This window comes from Protomyctophum parallelum (genome assembly GCF_964188405.1).
Source record: "Protomyctophum parallelum genome assembly, chromosome: 4".
NCBI classification, from domain to species: Eukaryota; Metazoa; Chordata; class Actinopteri; order Myctophiformes; family Myctophidae; genus Protomyctophum; species Protomyctophum parallelum.
In genome coordinates, this window is record NC_139700.1 from 17,447,859 (window position 1) to 17,466,081 (window position 18,223).

Below are 18,223 nucleotides of genomic sequence, written 5' to 3' on the forward strand. Positions count from 1 at the left end.
TAATGTACTTGAAGGAGGAAAGTAGTAGCATCAAATTCTACTTATACTCATTATTTGAACTTTCAAACATAAAGAAAAACGTATTCAAAGTATTGAAAGATGTAAATACTTGAGTAAAGTCAGTATTCACAATTAAGTAAATGTACTTAGTTACTTTCCGCCGTGTGTGTGCGCGTGTGCTTGCCTACTATTCTTGATCTTTTTGATTATAAACTGTTGTATACTGCATGTGTACGTGCACTTCCAACATCTTCCTTTACTTCCTTTGCGCTGCATCACTCAGTGCCTGCACCATCCTGATCCCAGTGACATCACTTCCTAATGGTGATAAACATGGGATGTAAACGTTCGAGCACCCTCAACAGCTCTTCCTCGTCGGGCTCCAATTCATCATCGTCATCGCCCAGGAGACCTGCGTCATCTACCTCCCCGCCGGCCCCATGTGGTCTGTCCTGGGTGGTGCTGCCCACGTTCGCACTCTCTGAAGACTGAACGGCTGGTGCCCCACCTGGATGCCCAGATGAGCTTGAGGAGGGGTGATCTTCTACCTGACCGAGCACCTCTGACGATAAGGTGGCGGCCGTGCACTCCATGTCCAGCCTGGCCTGTTTTGGGGGACGTGCATGCGTCGGGCTCGGTGGGGGAGTGCTGGTCTGATTTGGGTAGGGTGGGGAGTGCAAGGCCTCCTCGCCTGCCATGGCATGACTGGAAGGGCCTTGGCTGCTACCGGCTGGCATCGCTTGTGAATTCGTAGGGTGGGTGACGTTGGATTGCATAGGGGTGGCATCATGTGGCGGAGGACTTTCGGATGCCTCCTCTGCAGGATCCTGCTCTGTGTCAGGCAGTGGGCTTTGTGAGCCACGTCTCTCTTTCGGCGGAGCCGCGTTTCGAGCCATATCTATGAAGCTCACATCCACAACGGTGGGGTGGATTGCGGGCAAGTTAGCGGAGCATTTAATTGGCGGAGAAAGATTGTTAATACTAACAGGGCTGCAAAAACCCTCTGAGTAGATTTTGTAGTTGGTGTTGGGCACAGCAGCGGTCATGCCGGGTGGAGTAGGGCCCCTGCAGGGAGGCAGGTCTGTGCAGTGGTAGGAGGCAGGTTTTTCCTGCAACGTGAAGGAAGGATTATAGGTTCCAAGGTCCTCAGTGTCGACCTCTTCCATCTGGGGCAAGCCGCCATGATGATTCAGCTGGGGAGGGACGCTAAGCATTAAACAAGCATTTAGAAAAAGGACAACAGGTGCATAACAGTATCAGTCCTTTTTCCATTTCCTGAAAAGTAACAGTTTTGGACATACCTGTATAAGGTTTCCAATAAGAGGAAACATACTTATTTAACATATTTTGATAGGTAGTGGCTTCTGAACACACAAAGCACATGTTCTTACTTCTGGTGACTGATATTATCCTTCTAATGCGTGAGGGGGACGGGGGACGGGACTGTTTTCTCAATTTCGTTTTTCATATTTTTATTTTAAAATAAATTAATACATTTAGTTAAATAAAAAAACAAAAGTGCTAGATGAATAACTCACCCTTTGGAAGCACCGTAGGCTCTGTAGGAGCAGAAATTTAGAAAGATATTAGCAACACAAGTGAGAGATTTTGTGTGTACCCCAAACTTAGTTTGGGGTACCATATCAGTGGCCACTTTGGACACAAATAACATGGCAGCCAATGCCTTTGACTTCATTACCCAAGAGTCTCTGCAAGCATTTCTGGAGAGGACGAGCTGTGATTAGCCAGTCTTCGCATTGACTGGCAGTTCTGCCTTGGCAAATGCCATGATGAAACTCATTGTCTCCCCTATACATAGTAATACAGTCAAGCTGCAGTCAAGCAGATGATTGTTATCGCTTAAACAACTTTATAATTTTGTGGGACATAATATGCTATATAGTTGTAAGTTGTTGTTAAAAGGTTACACAGAGGACCGGCAGGCATCTAGTCTATGCTGTAGCCTGACAGCGTAGCCTTTGCTGCGTGTCACTCCCCATCTCTCTCTCTCTCCCCATTTCCTGTCAGCCTACTGTCCTATCCATAATAGGTATAAAATGCCCAAATGAAACCTTTATAGAGCACCGAACGTCACTGTCAGTAGAGGGCGCCAGTCAACACGTTCGTTTACTTTTGATTTGCATTGAAATCCCCATAGGGGGATTTTAGATCTCTTCACATAAGAACTGTGTTTGAAAAATAAACCGATCATCACGGCCTTTTCACTCATGGATATGAAGCATCGACTGAAGGTGGAAATGTACAAATATACCCAAAGAGTAACACAATAAGCGCTAGAAACGAGTCAAACAACCCAGAGACTACATTTCCGGGTAGGCAGGGTGGCTGCAGCTGCCCGTCGCACAACATAAACTGACATGTATAAAAAATATATACAGTATATTGATATTTAATGTTTCGTGGAGTCACCGTCAACGAGGAATCTTAGGAACGCAATAGCCATTTTTGTCACCGTCATTCATAGCAGTCTGCATTCAGGCATGCACAGAGAGAAATTAACTATAGCTTTTGAGGTGTGCACAATATAGCCTAATTTATATAGCCTACTTTTATTATTCTTATATCACACAACGCAATAAAGCCAGTGGCTTGTTGTGGTCCTTTCACTTTCACATAGATAGGCTACTTTATCATTCTGAAGCTCTATTCATTCAGCGAAAATGTGTCTCTTCAACAAACAGCAAAGCTTTTAAGTTTAATGTGTGTGCGTGTATATGTGTGTTGGGTCAGCGACTCAGCCGCAGCGGCCGGCAGTTAGTGGATGGGGGGTGGGGGGATGCATAGTATCGGTTTCAAGCAGTGTTTTCTGTGCCACATGTGGAGGAGGCGGATTTATGTCACTGGAGAAGGAAAAAAACATTTACACGTGATGCGGAAATTCGCCGCGAGGAGACAAAATACCCCACCGAGCCTGCACCTGATGTACACTCGCTCTATGCGGTCTCGGAGAGCCCACTCGGCTCCTCCCGCCTCCTCAATGAAGCACATTAACAATTGGAACGTTAACCATTTCCGGGTCAAGCTGGAATGACCCCGAGTGAGCGAGTGGCCGAGATTTTGGGATTTGGCTAATGTGTTGACAGCTGGGCGTGACGTATATTAGCAGCGACATTGCTTTCATATGTAGTTTCAAGGCTTTTGCGGCCAAATTAATTAATTGTTTTCATTAACGACGCACAGCCACCCCCCTGACAGGAACGCACCCAGGGTGCCTCCCCAGTTCCGGCGAGCCGACCCGCGTCCGAAACGGTTGAGAAATGACAGTTACCGTGTGCTGGTCCCTCTACTGTACCCTCGTACTGTACTGTCCTGGCACACCCGAAATCATCATATATACAGTTAATATGTGCATGTGTGTTAGGTTGCGCACAGGTGGTGAAAAACAACCATGCTGTTTTCGTGCTCATACCCAGCCAGGCAGGCACCCACCCAGCCAGCCAGCCAGCCAGCCAGCCACCCACATACATAACTCAGTAAGGGAGTGGTTGCACCACTCAAAAAATACATGAACCTGTACGTAGGCCTACTGGCGCCCTCTACTGAAAGTGAGGGCTTCGGTGCTCTATAGACCTTAGCTTTTAACCACTTTAACCATTATTGTAAACTTTAGCTGTTGAAAAATAGCAGATTTACAAGCTCATAGCGCGGCACTATGAGTTTGTAGATCTGCTATTTTTTTAAATTTGTGAAAACAAATCTTTGAATATACCTGTATATAGGTTTTAAAACGAGTGTAGTCATCTCTCACCACGTTGGGGTGTTTCCCTTGGGCCACACTGCCCCTCTCCAGGGGGTCCTTGAGTCCTTTGTGTTTCTTCAGTCCCCAGGACATGGCACGCAGCACACAGCCCAGTATGCTCATGAAGAACACACACAGAGTCAGAGCCTTGCCCACCGTGCAGCCGTTGAGACGCTCCTCGCCATATGGGCCATAAGGGACTGCAACGCACGCACACACACACACACACACACACGCACGCACAAACGTTTATATTTAGAGAGTTCATCATAATATGATTGTAACTAAGCTTACAAGTGTGTATGTGTGTGTGTGTGTGTGTTTGTGTGTGTTCACAATGCATGCTTTACTTAATTGTCCTTCAGGCAAAACTTCCACCATTATCGTAGCGTAAGTGGCATCCCCCGACTCCTTGTCTACAGCCTTTACCTGTATGATACCATATTATCATTATCATCATCATCATCATCATCATCAACGTCATCAAGTCTCATATATTTTTTATCTTTTATCAGGTGAAGTTCCATTAAAAACAATCGGCTATTTTCACTAGTTTGGGTCCCGGGCAAAAGTCTAATCTCTCGGCCTGGGCCAGTTTAGCGGTCCAGGCACCTTGGTTGGTAATCCAGCATGGCAGTGTGGCGCGGGGTCCTGTCAAGCTACTATAAATATCAATACAGGCAAAAACGCCCCAAAAAAGAGTCTAATCTCTCTTTTGGGTCTCCACCTTAAAAGTTTGGGAAGCAATGTATCCAATCGTCTGGCTATAGTGAGACTACTGTGAGACTCACCCATAGAGTTATATATCTCTAAGGACTCACCTCTAGAAGGTGTTTCTGTTTAGCTCTAAGCTGATTGGCCTTGGCAATCACAAGTCCCTGTGGTGTGACCTGGTAGAAGGCTGTGTGGTTGGACGCTGGACTGAAGCTGAAGTCAATCATGGGATTGAATCCCTGCCAATAAGTAGGATAAAGAAAGAAAGAAAGTAGTTATGGGCAAGAGCAAAGTAAATCAATACTAATACTATACTGTGTACTGAGTACTCTTGAGTACTATTTCCACCACTGTACACTGTACTATACACTAATGATATGATACATTTGCATAATCATTGCTGTCGGGAGGAAACCACTTAATTCATTTTTGAGGTTTTTGATTTTGTTTCATAAATCAGTGCTATTGAACACCCTTTACGTCTGTGTATTGGTTTAAAAAAAATAAACAAAGAAAGGTATTAAAGAGTTCTTCGGACAAAAGCTCTTAGCTCCATTGCACCCTCAAACTGTATGCTAAAGCAACTAACTCCACCACCTCTCCCGCTCTCATGCAAGTAATTGACAATATATAATTCACAGTACCAACTTTGATGAGGCAGTATTGCACTATTGGAGTTAAGTGGTTTCTTCCCAACAGCAGAGATATGATATGAGACATTTGCATATGCATGTCTGTGCCTGTAATATGAGTCCATACATGCATAAAGTCTGGGTCGTGTGCACGTAGCATCAGCACTCTGCTGCCATACGTGTTGACCAGGCAGGCCAGACTCTTGCCCTCCTCTACAAAGCCGTGGTACTCGGTCGCTTCAAACTCTGGCAGGAAGTGGTTTGCTGCCAACACGCGGATCATCACAGTGGTGACAGTGTACTTCCTGGGGTCATCATCCTGGTATACCTGGCGAAGAGATCATAAAAGGGAGAGAGAGAATGGGGTGTGAGCAAGGGGCCAGCTAGGCACTCCAAGGCACTAGGCACTCCAAGCCCAGCTGCACTTCCGCATTTGGGCACTAAAATTTGGTGCCCAAATGCTGAATCAGCGAAAAAAAATGCGGAAATAGACGGCCCTTCCGGCAGCCTTCCGGGTGCTTCAAAACGCCACTGAGCAACTTCCACTGACATGAATAGCGGAGGGGGCGGAGCTTCGCGCCAGATCAGTCTCTATCCTTTTAATACTCTATGGGTGTGAGCTGCGGGAATGAGGAAGGAAGCAGCGAATCATAATTGGCATGCAGTTCCCAAATAATGGCACACAAAATAACTCTTCCTACTTCTGGGCCGTTTCCCTTCCTTCACTTGAACCAATAGGATCCATGTTCCATGTAGTGTACAGTGGTATTATTTTCAAACTTTAAAATTTCAAGGACCCCCATAACTAAAGGTCCATTTGGTTCTATTTCTACACTATCACAGTTACACATCCGTACGGGGCCATTTGGAACCCACCCAAGGACACTTTTGAGACCCTCTGGTGTAGCAGAGTGTTTCCAGTGAGCCAACATGCACAATAGCAGCCAGGCCGAGTCAGCCAGCCAGTGAGCCAACATGCACAATAGCAGCACCCCACACACCACTGCATTTGTCACACCTATAAGCAATGCTGCTGACAGTGTGAGTCTCACCATGACCTGCAGATGGAAGGCTGGAATGGTGAGTCTGTCCTTCACCGCCCAGATCAATCTCACCTCCCCCGTCCGTCTGTCCATCAGGAACCGTCCGTCATCGGCCCCTACAGCATCGATATGTTACATGCGTGTACCGTACACAGTGTGCATTTGCATAATATGCATTGTGTGAGGTATACCTGAGAGGATGGTATAGCTGAGTGGGGTGTTGAGGCCTTTGTCTCCATCCACAGCATGAATGGGACCAGGAGAGAAGTCCAGAACGATGTCCTTTAGCAGAAGACACAGTTCAAACAAACTTCTCACACATCACCTTAACCCCATTCAAGATGGGAACCCACTTTTCACCCTTCAGGACAGGAACCCCTTTTCGGGTTCTTGTTGCTATGTACAGTACATAGCAATATAACATTTTGGTAATTTTTAAATACGTTTTTCAGAAAACTTCAGGTCAGTATTTAGAAGGCGTTTTTAGAATCGGCCGCAGTCATAAATGGGTACTACTGACTTATGAACAAGCATTTTATAAACACTGACCTCTTGGCCCTCTGTAGCGTTGGCTGTGTACACAGGGTTGGTGCAGATGTGATTATTAGACTGCTCCTGGTAATGTACTGTACAGGGCAGAAACTGGGGGTACTGGTCATCTGCATCCAGGACTGTAATGGTGATGGTGGTGCTGGTGTTGAAGTGCTCTGCAGTGCTCATCTCCTGGATTAGTGGACAATGCAGACTTTTATTATTTGTTCTATTCTTTATGCCAGTGGTTTTCTTTTCTTCTTTTTTCATCCCACGATTTTTGCAACCCATATTTTTCACACAGTGGCAATTATCTAATGTAATCCTGGGCGCTACACTTCCTCTGCCAACCTGGGGAGGGCAGCAGACTGACCTCATGCTTCCTTCTATGCATGAGGAGTCCAAGCTGCTTCTTTTCCCCCGACAGGGTGTAGTTTCCCCGGCCGGACGTAGCCCGTGGAAGGAGCACGTTATTCCGACCAGTTCCTTTCCCCTCCATCAGGCAGTTCCTTGGTGAAAGCACCAAAGGTTCCAAGAATCTATAACGGAATCAGTTCTAGAACCAAAGTTCTTTTGATGGAAAAGGGGCCATTGTTGTGCAGTATGACGGCCACTGGAATGCCTTGCTTTACCATGGTTACAAGCTATAGGATGTCAATAACCTTTCAGGATGTTATCTACAGTATATGACAATAGTGACATTTGAAATTACATATTGTTCATTAAAATGTATACAGTACATCACATTGGTGAGTTCAATATATTGCTCACCACTAAATGAAGGTGGATTCTAGCATCAAATTATGTTAAATTGTGCAAAGTAAATTGTTCATCTATTGTAATTTTGAGTGTACAAATACAAATGTTGGTTACCACTTTTTCCTGTACTCTCAGAGTTAAATTAGAACTCTGGATGTGACAGTACAGTATAATATACTGTACTGTCACACATATTATGTGATCAAGAATAAAAATATATAAGGCTCACCGAAGCATGAATGGTGATTACAAGCTGGGTCTGAGTCTCAAAGTCCAGAGGTTTAGACAGCATCACCTCTCCACTGTTAGGAAGCTCCACCTTGAAGTACTGGGCATCAGGCTGCAACACACACACACACACACACACACACACACACACACACACACACACACACACACACACACACACACACACACACACACACACACACACACACACACACACACAAAGAGAGAGATATACTGTACAGTGATGCACTGATCTTAAATCTTTTGAGGTCAAGTAAATGTAAATGACTGTAAATATAGAACTTACTGATGTCTGGTCAATGGAGTATATGATACTGTCATCATCTGCATCCATGGCCTTGAGAGTAAATACTACAGTGTCCACAGGAGTTAGCTGGTGAGATAAACAATTAAGCAGACAGACATCTAGGCAGGGATATACTGTACATCGACTACTATCGGATCAGTGTTGATTTTGTCACTTGTGTTTGTCGACTACCTTTTTCACTGACGAAAACTAAAAACTAATGACTAAAACTTAGACTAAATATATTGACAATTTCGTCAACAAATAATAACTAGGAGGGACTAGCGGAGAAGAAATCCAGTAGAACTTAAAGACAATCATTTTTATGTTGAAAATAGCTGATCTACAAGATCACAACGTGTCGCAGCTTGTATCTGCTATTTTCAGTACAAATCAGGCATTTCAACGCCATCACGACCTTCCAAAATACGGACAGGCGATACGGACGTTTCTACTCCACAATGTTATGCTGCCCACACGGGCAGATGCAAAAGATACAAAGATGCAAAGTTACACAGAGTCACAGACACTATTTGTGGTCGTTAAGCAGCAGGAGGACGTTTGTTAGCAGCAAAACAAATGTCCAACACAGATCAAATTAATTACGTGTGTGTGTGTGTGTGTGTGTGTGTGTGTGTGTGTGTGTGTGTGTGTGTGTGTGTGTGTGCGTGCGTGCACTCACACGCTCACATGTGTGTGTGTGATGTGACAGGAGCCTGTAACAGGCTTGAGTTAGCGTTACAGCATCACTGCACGTTTGCCTAAGTGTGCGACCTTCAGTCGCAATCATAATATCTGTTCTGAAAATGAAAATGAAGTGATTAGATTTTTTGTATCACAAACTGGCCAATAAGTACATGAAACTTGCCTCCTCCAAACAGTAAAACACTGATACTGCAACTTTGCAACTTGTCCACAATTTGTCTGTCCACAACAATGGGTAATACTAGTATACTAACTAATCAATCCATCACTAAAATATGTAGTGAAAATGTAATTGACAACTAAAATAAGATGGACACATTCATCTGCTGACTATAACATGCAATGAACCTGGACCGATTTCAGGTATTCACCACCAACTTGTATGTATTGTAAAGTTGGGCCCATTTTATTTCATCAACAATGTATCACGATATCTGTAACAGTGTATTGATTTTCTATCGCGTGAGGAAGTATCCCGATATATCACAATATGGATATATTGGCACACCCCTAGTGTGTACCAATACTAGGCTGTGTGTATGTTCTTACTTCACTGATAATAAGAGACTGGACAGTGTCCTCTGGAAACACGGGTACATTGTCATTTTCATCAAGAATCTCCACCATGATCCTGTACACACTCTGTATACACACACACGCACACACACACACACACACACACACACGCACACACACACACACACACACACACACACACACACACACACACACACACACACACACACACACACACACACACACACACACACACACGCGCATACAAATAAACATGATCCTGTGCACACTCTGTACACACACAAAAAGAGAACAGTGGTGGAAAAAGTACTCACATGTTTGACTTAAGTAAAAGTTTAAATACTGCAATATAGGAATAAAGTATAAAAGTACAAAAGTATTGGCATCAAAATGTACTTCAGTACCAAAAGTAAAAGTAGTCATTGTGCAGAATGTCTCATTTCAAGTTTTCAAATTGATAAAAATATTTTTAATTGAAGAATTTCTTACAATTAACATCCCTATAGGATGGACCCCGTCCATACCTGAAGTATGTCCTCCTCATAGCATGACAGATCTGCCATTAGGACAGGACCGTCCGTCTGAGAGAGAGAGGGAGGGAGAGAGAGAGAGAGAGAGAGAGATGGGCAGACAGAGAGACAGAGAGAGAGAGAGAGAATGAGGGAGACAGAAAGAGGGAAATGGGGAAAAGAGAGGTTACTAATCTGGCTGACCCTTTAAGCAGCTGTCCTGAGATGACACAGCTGGATGGGACCGGATGCCAGCTAGAGAGAGGCAGTGTTCACTCTGCACTAAATGGAAGGTTCAGAGTACTGTATGCATTACTACTGCTGATAATTGAGCGTAAGCTAGAAAAAATAAGAAAAATGCATAGTAGGGGCGCTAACCCCTACTATGCACAGCTTTGCACCACGGAATGTGATGATTTGATTGGCTGAGCACGGAACGTGATGCTGTATGATGATAACTCACCTCACACGAGTGTGATTTTTCTTTTTCAACCAGTGGTTTTGGTCAATTATCATTAGGTACATACTGTACATAGACCTTTCTATTTTACAACGTATTAATAGTACCAGTTACTGCAATGAACATACAATTACCCAGGGAAGTAGCTGAGCACAGGTGCTCATTTTCAGCAACGCCCTGCACATAGAAACACACAGACAGACACATTAAAACCTGGGAGCTGACCAGTACAACCACAGTCTTATACTGTTGGCCACTAAGCAGCTCCAGGGGGAGCAGTTGGGGGTTCAGTGCCTTGCTCAAGGGCACTTCAGCGGTGTTGGGTGAGTGATGACAATCACTTCCCCACCCAGATCTTTCCTGCCCGTCCGGGGAATCGAACCGGCAACCTTTCGGCAACAAGGGCGCTCCTCTAACCCTTAGGCCACCGCTGTTCCAATGTGGGTTCATCCCCATTATTATGTCCTTGATGTGTATTGTCTCTATTTCACTGTCCTATTACGACAATTACGTCCTATAGTAAAATTGGCTAATGGGAGCTTGGGCCGGAGGACCACACCATCACGCTCATGTCACTATGACTCAGCCCTAACCATATAAGGAATTCCCAATGAAGTTGTCTTGGGTCTGAGAAATCTCATCAAATGGTTGCCTGTGGCTCAAATGCCAAATAAAGAATCACACCCGTGTGAAGTGAGGGGCGCTCTTATCATTATACATCATCATACATCATCTCATGAACAACTGAATTTATGTGATTGGTTAGCCGATTTGCTCGTCTACATATGACGTACATTTTGCCTTCATTGTCAATGGCATTTAATGTTTGTGTTGCCACAAATTACGTCATATTTGGCGGACATTTCACCTAATTTCTCCTTTCATTGTCAATGGCAAATATTGATACGTGTGGGGACAAACGCCTTATATAGGAGGGGCTAGCGCGGCAGCGCCCCTCAAAAATCACATCCGTGTGAAGTGAGGGGTGCTCTTATCATACATCATCATTTATCATCTCATTCTGGCCAATGAGAATTTGCGTCCTCACGTTCGTCTTCAATATTTGTGTTTATGCAATGTTTGTGTTTACACAAACACTCAAAACTGGCCATTCATTGTCAATGACATTCAATGTTCGTGTTAGGACAAACACTCAAACCCTCAAAAATGGGCCTTGACCAGGTTAGGTAATAGGTATATTGCCATATAGCCCCAGCCCTCTGTTTATACCTCTCGATCCAAGATCCTCTCTGATGACGTGTTGAGTCTGAGGCTTCTTCCATCAAGGAAGAACCAATCAGCATCCTTTCCAGTGAGATTCCAGAAAACCCCATTCCACGCAGTGTCATCGATGAGCTCAGCGATGAGTTCTCCTTTAAGGCTGTTCTCTTTGATGTTTGCGAACACGTCCTGGCCACCCAAACACCCTCCCCAACCAGACATTCCTGCACCCACACATGTGCACAAGCAGACAGACGGACACAGAGACATATTCAAAATACAGTGACACAGGAGGAGACATGCTCTAACAGCGGCTAACAGCCATATTGTGAGAGAACCTTTCACTCTGTGATACAAGCGTGAAATTTGGCATGAATATGCCTCTGGGTCACCTCTTTAACTTTTTTAACCGGGCCAACGCAAATTCCAAAATGGCGGTCATTTTTCAAGATGGCCGCCAAAAAAAAAACAACCTTTTGTGGTTCTGGACAACCGTGGGTGCGGCCGACTCGAGACTGGGCACTGCACTCCGTGTGGGTGTGTGGAATGTTTTTGATTGATTGATTGAAATATTTATTAACAGTTTGTAGAATTTACAGTACATTTTAAGCACAAACTCAATACAAAGACTGTCAACTGTGAGTGGACGACCCAATTAAGCATTACACTTGTTTACAACAGGGTCCACATTGTTCAATTCATCAAAACATTTAAAGACATACAACCATTTAGAGACATACAAATAGACATTTCTATGTAGCTAAAGAACAGAACAGGAATTCATCATATGGGAAGCAAAAAAGGGAAAATATACAAGCACTGGGAAAATATACAATATACAGTGAGGGAAATGGGGTGGGGGGGTGGGGGGGATTCAGATTTTACAGAGGCCAGTTTCGAATTGCAGCCATCCGTAGGTGCCCTTTGAGAGCGGTTTTGAAGGAGTCAAGGGATTCACATGTCTTAATGACTGTTGGTGTGTGTCGAATTTGATGTTGGTGGGGCGCCATATTGGATTTTTCGCTGGCTCGGTTAAAAAAGTTAAAGAGGTGACCCAGAGGCATGTTCATGCCAAATTTCACGCTTGTATCACCAAGCGAACAACCGTTCCAATGATCTTCTATATTTCACGATTTTTGTGTGCGTGTGTACATCTGTAATCCACGTAACCCGAGAACCGTTCGCCCCACCGACTTCAAATTCGACACACACGTTCCACACACCCACAGGGAGTGCAGTGCCCGGTCTCGAGTCGGCTGCACCCACGGTTGTCCAGAACCGCCACAAAAGGCCTTTTTTATTTGGCGGCCATCTTGAAAAATGACCGCCATATTGGATTTTTCGCTGGCTCGGTTAAAAAAGTTAAAGAGGTGACCCAGAGGCATGTTCATGCCAAATTTCACGCTTGTATAACCTTGTGAAAGATTCTCTCACAATATGGCTCTAGCCACTTCAGTATGAAAAATAACAAAAATAACAAAAAAATAAAAAAATAATATAAAGAATTAAAAGAATATATAAAAAAAATAACAAAGAAATATAAAAACTATCTATCTATCCATCTATAATGGTGATTTTTTTTCCTAAAATTTGTAAGAAATGTAGACATAGGCTAACATTTAGATGTGGCGGCCATCTTGAAATAGCACCGCCATATTGGATTCTTGGATGGCTCGGTTAAAAAAGTTAAAGAGGTGACCCAGAGGCATGTTCATGCCAAATTTCACGCTTGTATCACCAAGCGAACAACCGTTCCAATGATCTTCTATATTTCACGATTTTTAGCCCTGCTAAAAGTAGTCAGTCAGTCTGTTGATCCGTTCACCACTTTGGTACAAATCAACTTATCTCAAAAAGGTTATTTCTGTGACCCACTGACCTTTATCTCTCAAAATGTAATGGGCAGATTACCATGAAATTCACCGAGCTAGCACATGCATGCTTCCTGGAGGATGAACCAATGGCATTTGGTGATCCTACTGATGACCCATTGGCCTTTCTTTCTTCTACTCTAGTCTAGAGCAACCTTTAGACCAAAAATGTATACAAATCTAATGGGCAGATTGCCATGAAATGTCTCCCTCTCCTGATGGAGAGAGGTAATTGCAACAATGGCCAGCTACAATAGGTATGCAGTGAGGAAGTTATGCAGGAATGCCTACTGAGTGGAAAAACACTTTCTGGCCTTAACAGCCCATACATCCAAAGTCCTATCTGATTGCATTAAATGAGGTTAAACTATGTTAAACTCACTTTGCCATTCGATTTGCCACTCACTTTACGCAAGTGAGTACCCTATAAAGATAGCAGCGCCAGTGCCCAATGCATCATCTGCTTCAAATAACTTTATTGAACTTGTCAGCCAGAGTAGGGAGAATACCTCCAACCACACAATATTCCCATTTGGTTCTGGACCTTAAGCAGCAAGTTTTAGTGGCTTGGGTTCTGGAGATGTTTCCATAACCCTTTTTTGAGGGGCACTCCTATGCCCAGCTTTGTGTGTTTGTGTGTAATTGTGATTGGCCAAAATGTGATGATGTATGATGATAAGAGCACCCCTCACTTAACACATCTGTGATTTTTTAAATATACTGTATGTAAAGTTGCCCGAACAGCCAGAACATGTAGGTTAAGGGTTTTTATTGTCCCCAAACTCCTCCACCAACCTCCAGACAGTTTTCTTCAGTGCAAAGACAATAATTCACATATCAAAAGTTCAAAATGACACACTGGCCAGAAATAGACCAATGGAAATAAAAACTTAGGCATACACAACTGAACAAGACCAAATAGGATGAGAACTATCTTCAACAAGGCCCTGTAGCTCTCCCTCAGGACTGTTACCCATGTTAAAGCCCTAGTCTGTCCCTGCAGCCTCCCTTAAATAGGAGTGGATCCTACCACAGGACAGAATCAATTAACAATTCTCAATAACTACTTATAAATAAATAATTCCATAAATAATCAATTGTATAAAAGTAACCTAAACATACTAAAGATGTCTTACAGTTAAACCAATATAAATAAGCATGAAAACTCAATGAACGTTACTCAAAGCATAAGAAGAACACCCCTCCCCTGCACAGCACTTGGCCCCTTCCTAATCAAGGGAAATGCCACCAGCAGTGCAGGAGAGACAATTAGCAAACCATCAGTTTAAAACGTTAGTCCTTTCATGTTATAGAGAGCAGTTTTATGTATATATATATATAGGGCACGGGTTGCCCCGTGACACTATACATAGCAATTGAGATGTGATAATGATTTATTGTGGCTCAGTGCTGAACTCCAAACCGTGTATCAAACCGTGTATTAGAAAGAATGTGATGTAAAATTGGCCTACCTGTGACTGTGTGCAGACTTGGACTGAGGACAAGTGAGGAGAGTACCATGCCTAAAGACAACCTCCATGATGATGTATGTACGGAGACAGCCATCTCTAGGCCCATCGATCCGGGCCCCTCTGTAGGGTACTACAACACCTGTACACGGATCCACTCTGCTCCTCTGAGCCGTGCTGAAATAGAGAAGAAAGGAGGTTGTCAGCTAAACAGGTATTTCACTTCTACCTGTGATTCACAATGACATAACTTTAACTAGAGCAATCTTAAGCCTCCTATATGTTCACACACACACACACACACACACACACACACACCCTCACACACACACACACACACACACACACACACACACACACACACACACACACACACACACACACACACACACACACACACACACACACACACACTATCTCTCTCTTAACTTATTCTCTCTCAGGTTCACAAACAACATACTTTCTCTCTCACTCACTTTTCTGTCTCTGACATTCACGCATGCACGCACACTGCACTCCTCTATAATTCCTCTAAATCCCTTGTAAGTGGGTTTCTCCCAGGCTTTCACTCTTCTGAGCTGCGGTCCAGTAGACCAGTGCTATCATACTTCACACAGTCCTTCACCTCTCTCTCTCTCTCTCTCTCTCTCTCTCTCCAGCTTACTGTGGACACATACGTTCCTACTTTTCTCTTTGAAATGTTTTTTTTTTTTAATATTTTACTTAACACCCCAAAAAGTCTATGGGAAAGTCAATGTTATTTCAACTGAAACCCCATTTTTCTTTCACTTGTTTGGAATCATGTTGCTTCAGCATGCTTTTAACTTACAGACTCCATTTAAACTTTAAAAGGTTGAGATATATTATGACTTCCATTGCTGTGTTTAACTTTTTTGAACAGACCACCTGACCTCACAGTTTGTTCAGCTTTTCCCAATACACACTAATGGTGTGACCATCAACCCATATCCCTCTAGCAATTAGCGCAGTGTGTTTCATGCTGTCAAAGTTGTGCAAAGTAACTAAGTACATTTACTCAAGTAAATAAGTACTTACAATGCACTGTACAATGTACTTTTACTTTACTTACCATTTTTGTTACTTCTACTCCACTACAGCACTTGACAGCTTTAGTTACTTGTTACATTGCAATTTTCAAAACCTACAGTAACCACAGCCGATCTACAATGTGACTTGTTATGAGCTTGTATTGTAGATCTGCTATTTTCTGAAAATTAGAAAATGTTGTACTTGGTACTCAAATAATATTTTGATACTAAAACGTTTGTACCCGTCCACCCTTATTGAGTATAGACTGTAGGCCTACATGCTCCTTTTAAACATGCCCTTTCAACCACAAACACACCCCATACTCCATCACCACCTCACCTCCCGCAACACATGACATAAAAAAACGCCAATCTACAGTGTGATGTGTTGTGAGCTTGTGGATCTGTTATTTTGTAGAAAAAAAAGAGCTTGACAATGGGTAGAGCAGCAGCAATAATGATTTGGGTAGTGAAGGAGGGTGGCACTTTCAACAACTACACTACAGTATGCCACATCAAAAGAGATGAATCACGTTCACTTGAGAGCAAACAGAAACTACAAGACTATACACGCACGCACGCACACAAACGCAAAGGTACCCACCCAGGGGCAACACAGAACAACTGACCTGTTGGTGTCAAATCCTCAGCAGAATGTCCATGATTCCCAATGTACCTACCCAGATAGGTAGTGGAACCAGACGATGTACCTACCCAGATAGGTAGTGGAACCAGACGATGTACCTACCCAGATAGGAAGTAGAACCAGCATTCAAGCTAAAGATACCTAAGCCACACATGAGACACACACACAGCCCTAAGTATAACCCCTCAATTAGTACCGGATACAAATACATGAAACACAAATAAATGAAATAATAAACAATCATGGACTGCACTAATAATCACAACACACTGCAGTCAGACAGGCATGAAAGCACACTGAGTCACTGACCCCCCCCCCCCCCCCCCATACCACACGTTTGCACATCTAAAAAAGCAGCCAGCAGCTTAGTTCGGGTCAGGGGATAATTGTCAGCTCAGAAGCTAAAGCCTGAGGGTGGGGTTTACCTGCTGCATCAGTACAGAGTGTCAAGAGTGGCAACAGGATTATTTATGAAGGAGGAACAGAGTTGATAGCAGGGAGGGAGGTCAGATGTTACACCAACAGAGAAGCCTGGGTTGAGACACTTGACTGGCAGGAACCATTCCTCAGCCATTCTCATTTCTCGACTCTGACTCAATTTCTGGTGTTCCTGAAATGAGCTGCTGTTATAATAGCAGCTCATTTCAGGAGCAAAATAGTACCACTTATAAGTGGTACTATTTTGAGCTTTGATAATGTTCAACTTTTGATATCTTGTATCACACGTGTGTATTATAATAACCACTGTATTAGGACCTGCCAAGGGATCAGTTATCAAACATCCACTGACCAGCTTCTGTAGATTAACCCACATCCTCTAACTAAACTCACTCACTCACGCACAGCTAGAGTGCAGGAGGAGTGAGTCTGCACATCTTCACGGATAAGGTGACAAAGGCATGTCTGACCTGACCTGGTGCAGACCTGTGACCAAGTCCTATGGTGTCAGGAGAGCAGAGGTCAAATTGTTGTTGAGAAACCAGACATGGTTTACTGCCCCAAGGAACAGATCAGATAAAACACCCATCTGTGTCCCTGAGAACATTTATGGTAGAGGATATTTCAAAAGAGACAATATTGCAATCTTTGAAGTAAGTAATAAGCATCCTTCCATTTGTGCCAACATGCTATAGTGCTATTGGATAAAGGTGCTATAGAAATGAAGACCATTTACCAATGGCTAACATCCAACTGTTCACGGTCATCACTTGGTTCTTTTGAAGAGGGCATTATTTCAAAGCAGAGAGATATTGCAACAAATGTTTTCTCTTTACTGACATCTGATGGTCACATCCTGTCAAAACAGGATTGATTGATTGATTGATTGACTAACAAGTTTAGGAAACAGTACAGCCTTACAGTTTACAGAAGCTATGATAAAGGGATATAACACAGAAAGCGGGCTTGTTTCCATTGTAGTCCTTTCCACTCAATTCATCAAGATATACAATATACTGAGGGCATGGTGGCACAGTTGGTAGTGCTGTCACCTCACAGCTAGAAGGTCCTGGGTTCGATTCCCGCTCGGGACGCTGGCGGCGTGTTTCCTCCTCCGTGTCATCAGTGCCCATACCCGAAGGCGGGGTTGGCGAAAGGGCCTTTCTGTGTGGAGTTTGCATGTTCTCCCCGTGTCCCCTAGGGTAGGTACCCTCACAAAAAACATGCAGTAATCCTGGTCACTAAACTGCCTCCCCCTGGCCAGCCGGGGCGCCTGATGGAGGGGAAAGGAACTGGTTGGAATAACGTGTTCCTTCCACGCGCTACGTCCAACCAGGGAAACTC

General features: G+C 43.7%; 1 protein-coding gene across 1 annotated transcript; it reads right to left on the bottom strand.

Moving 5' to 3' along the window:
• Nucleotides 1-311: 311 nt before the first annotated feature.
• Nucleotides 312-14,798, bottom strand: LOC310857087 (uncharacterized protein; the record flags this gene model as incomplete). Its single annotated transcript, XM_083762700.1, has 14 exons — nt 312-1,193; nt 3,770-3,960; nt 4,111-4,189; nt 4,582-4,713; nt 5,234-5,434; nt 6,159-6,265; nt 6,341-6,431; nt 6,699-6,872; nt 7,669-7,779; nt 7,975-8,061; nt 9,229-9,321; nt 9,741-9,797; nt 11,416-11,630; nt 14,750-14,798. 14 exons carry the CDS (start codon nt 14,796-14,798, stop codon nt 312-314), a joined length of 2,469 nt encoding a protein of 822 aa, XP_083618826.1.
• Nucleotides 14,799-18,223: the final 3,425 nt, after the last annotated feature.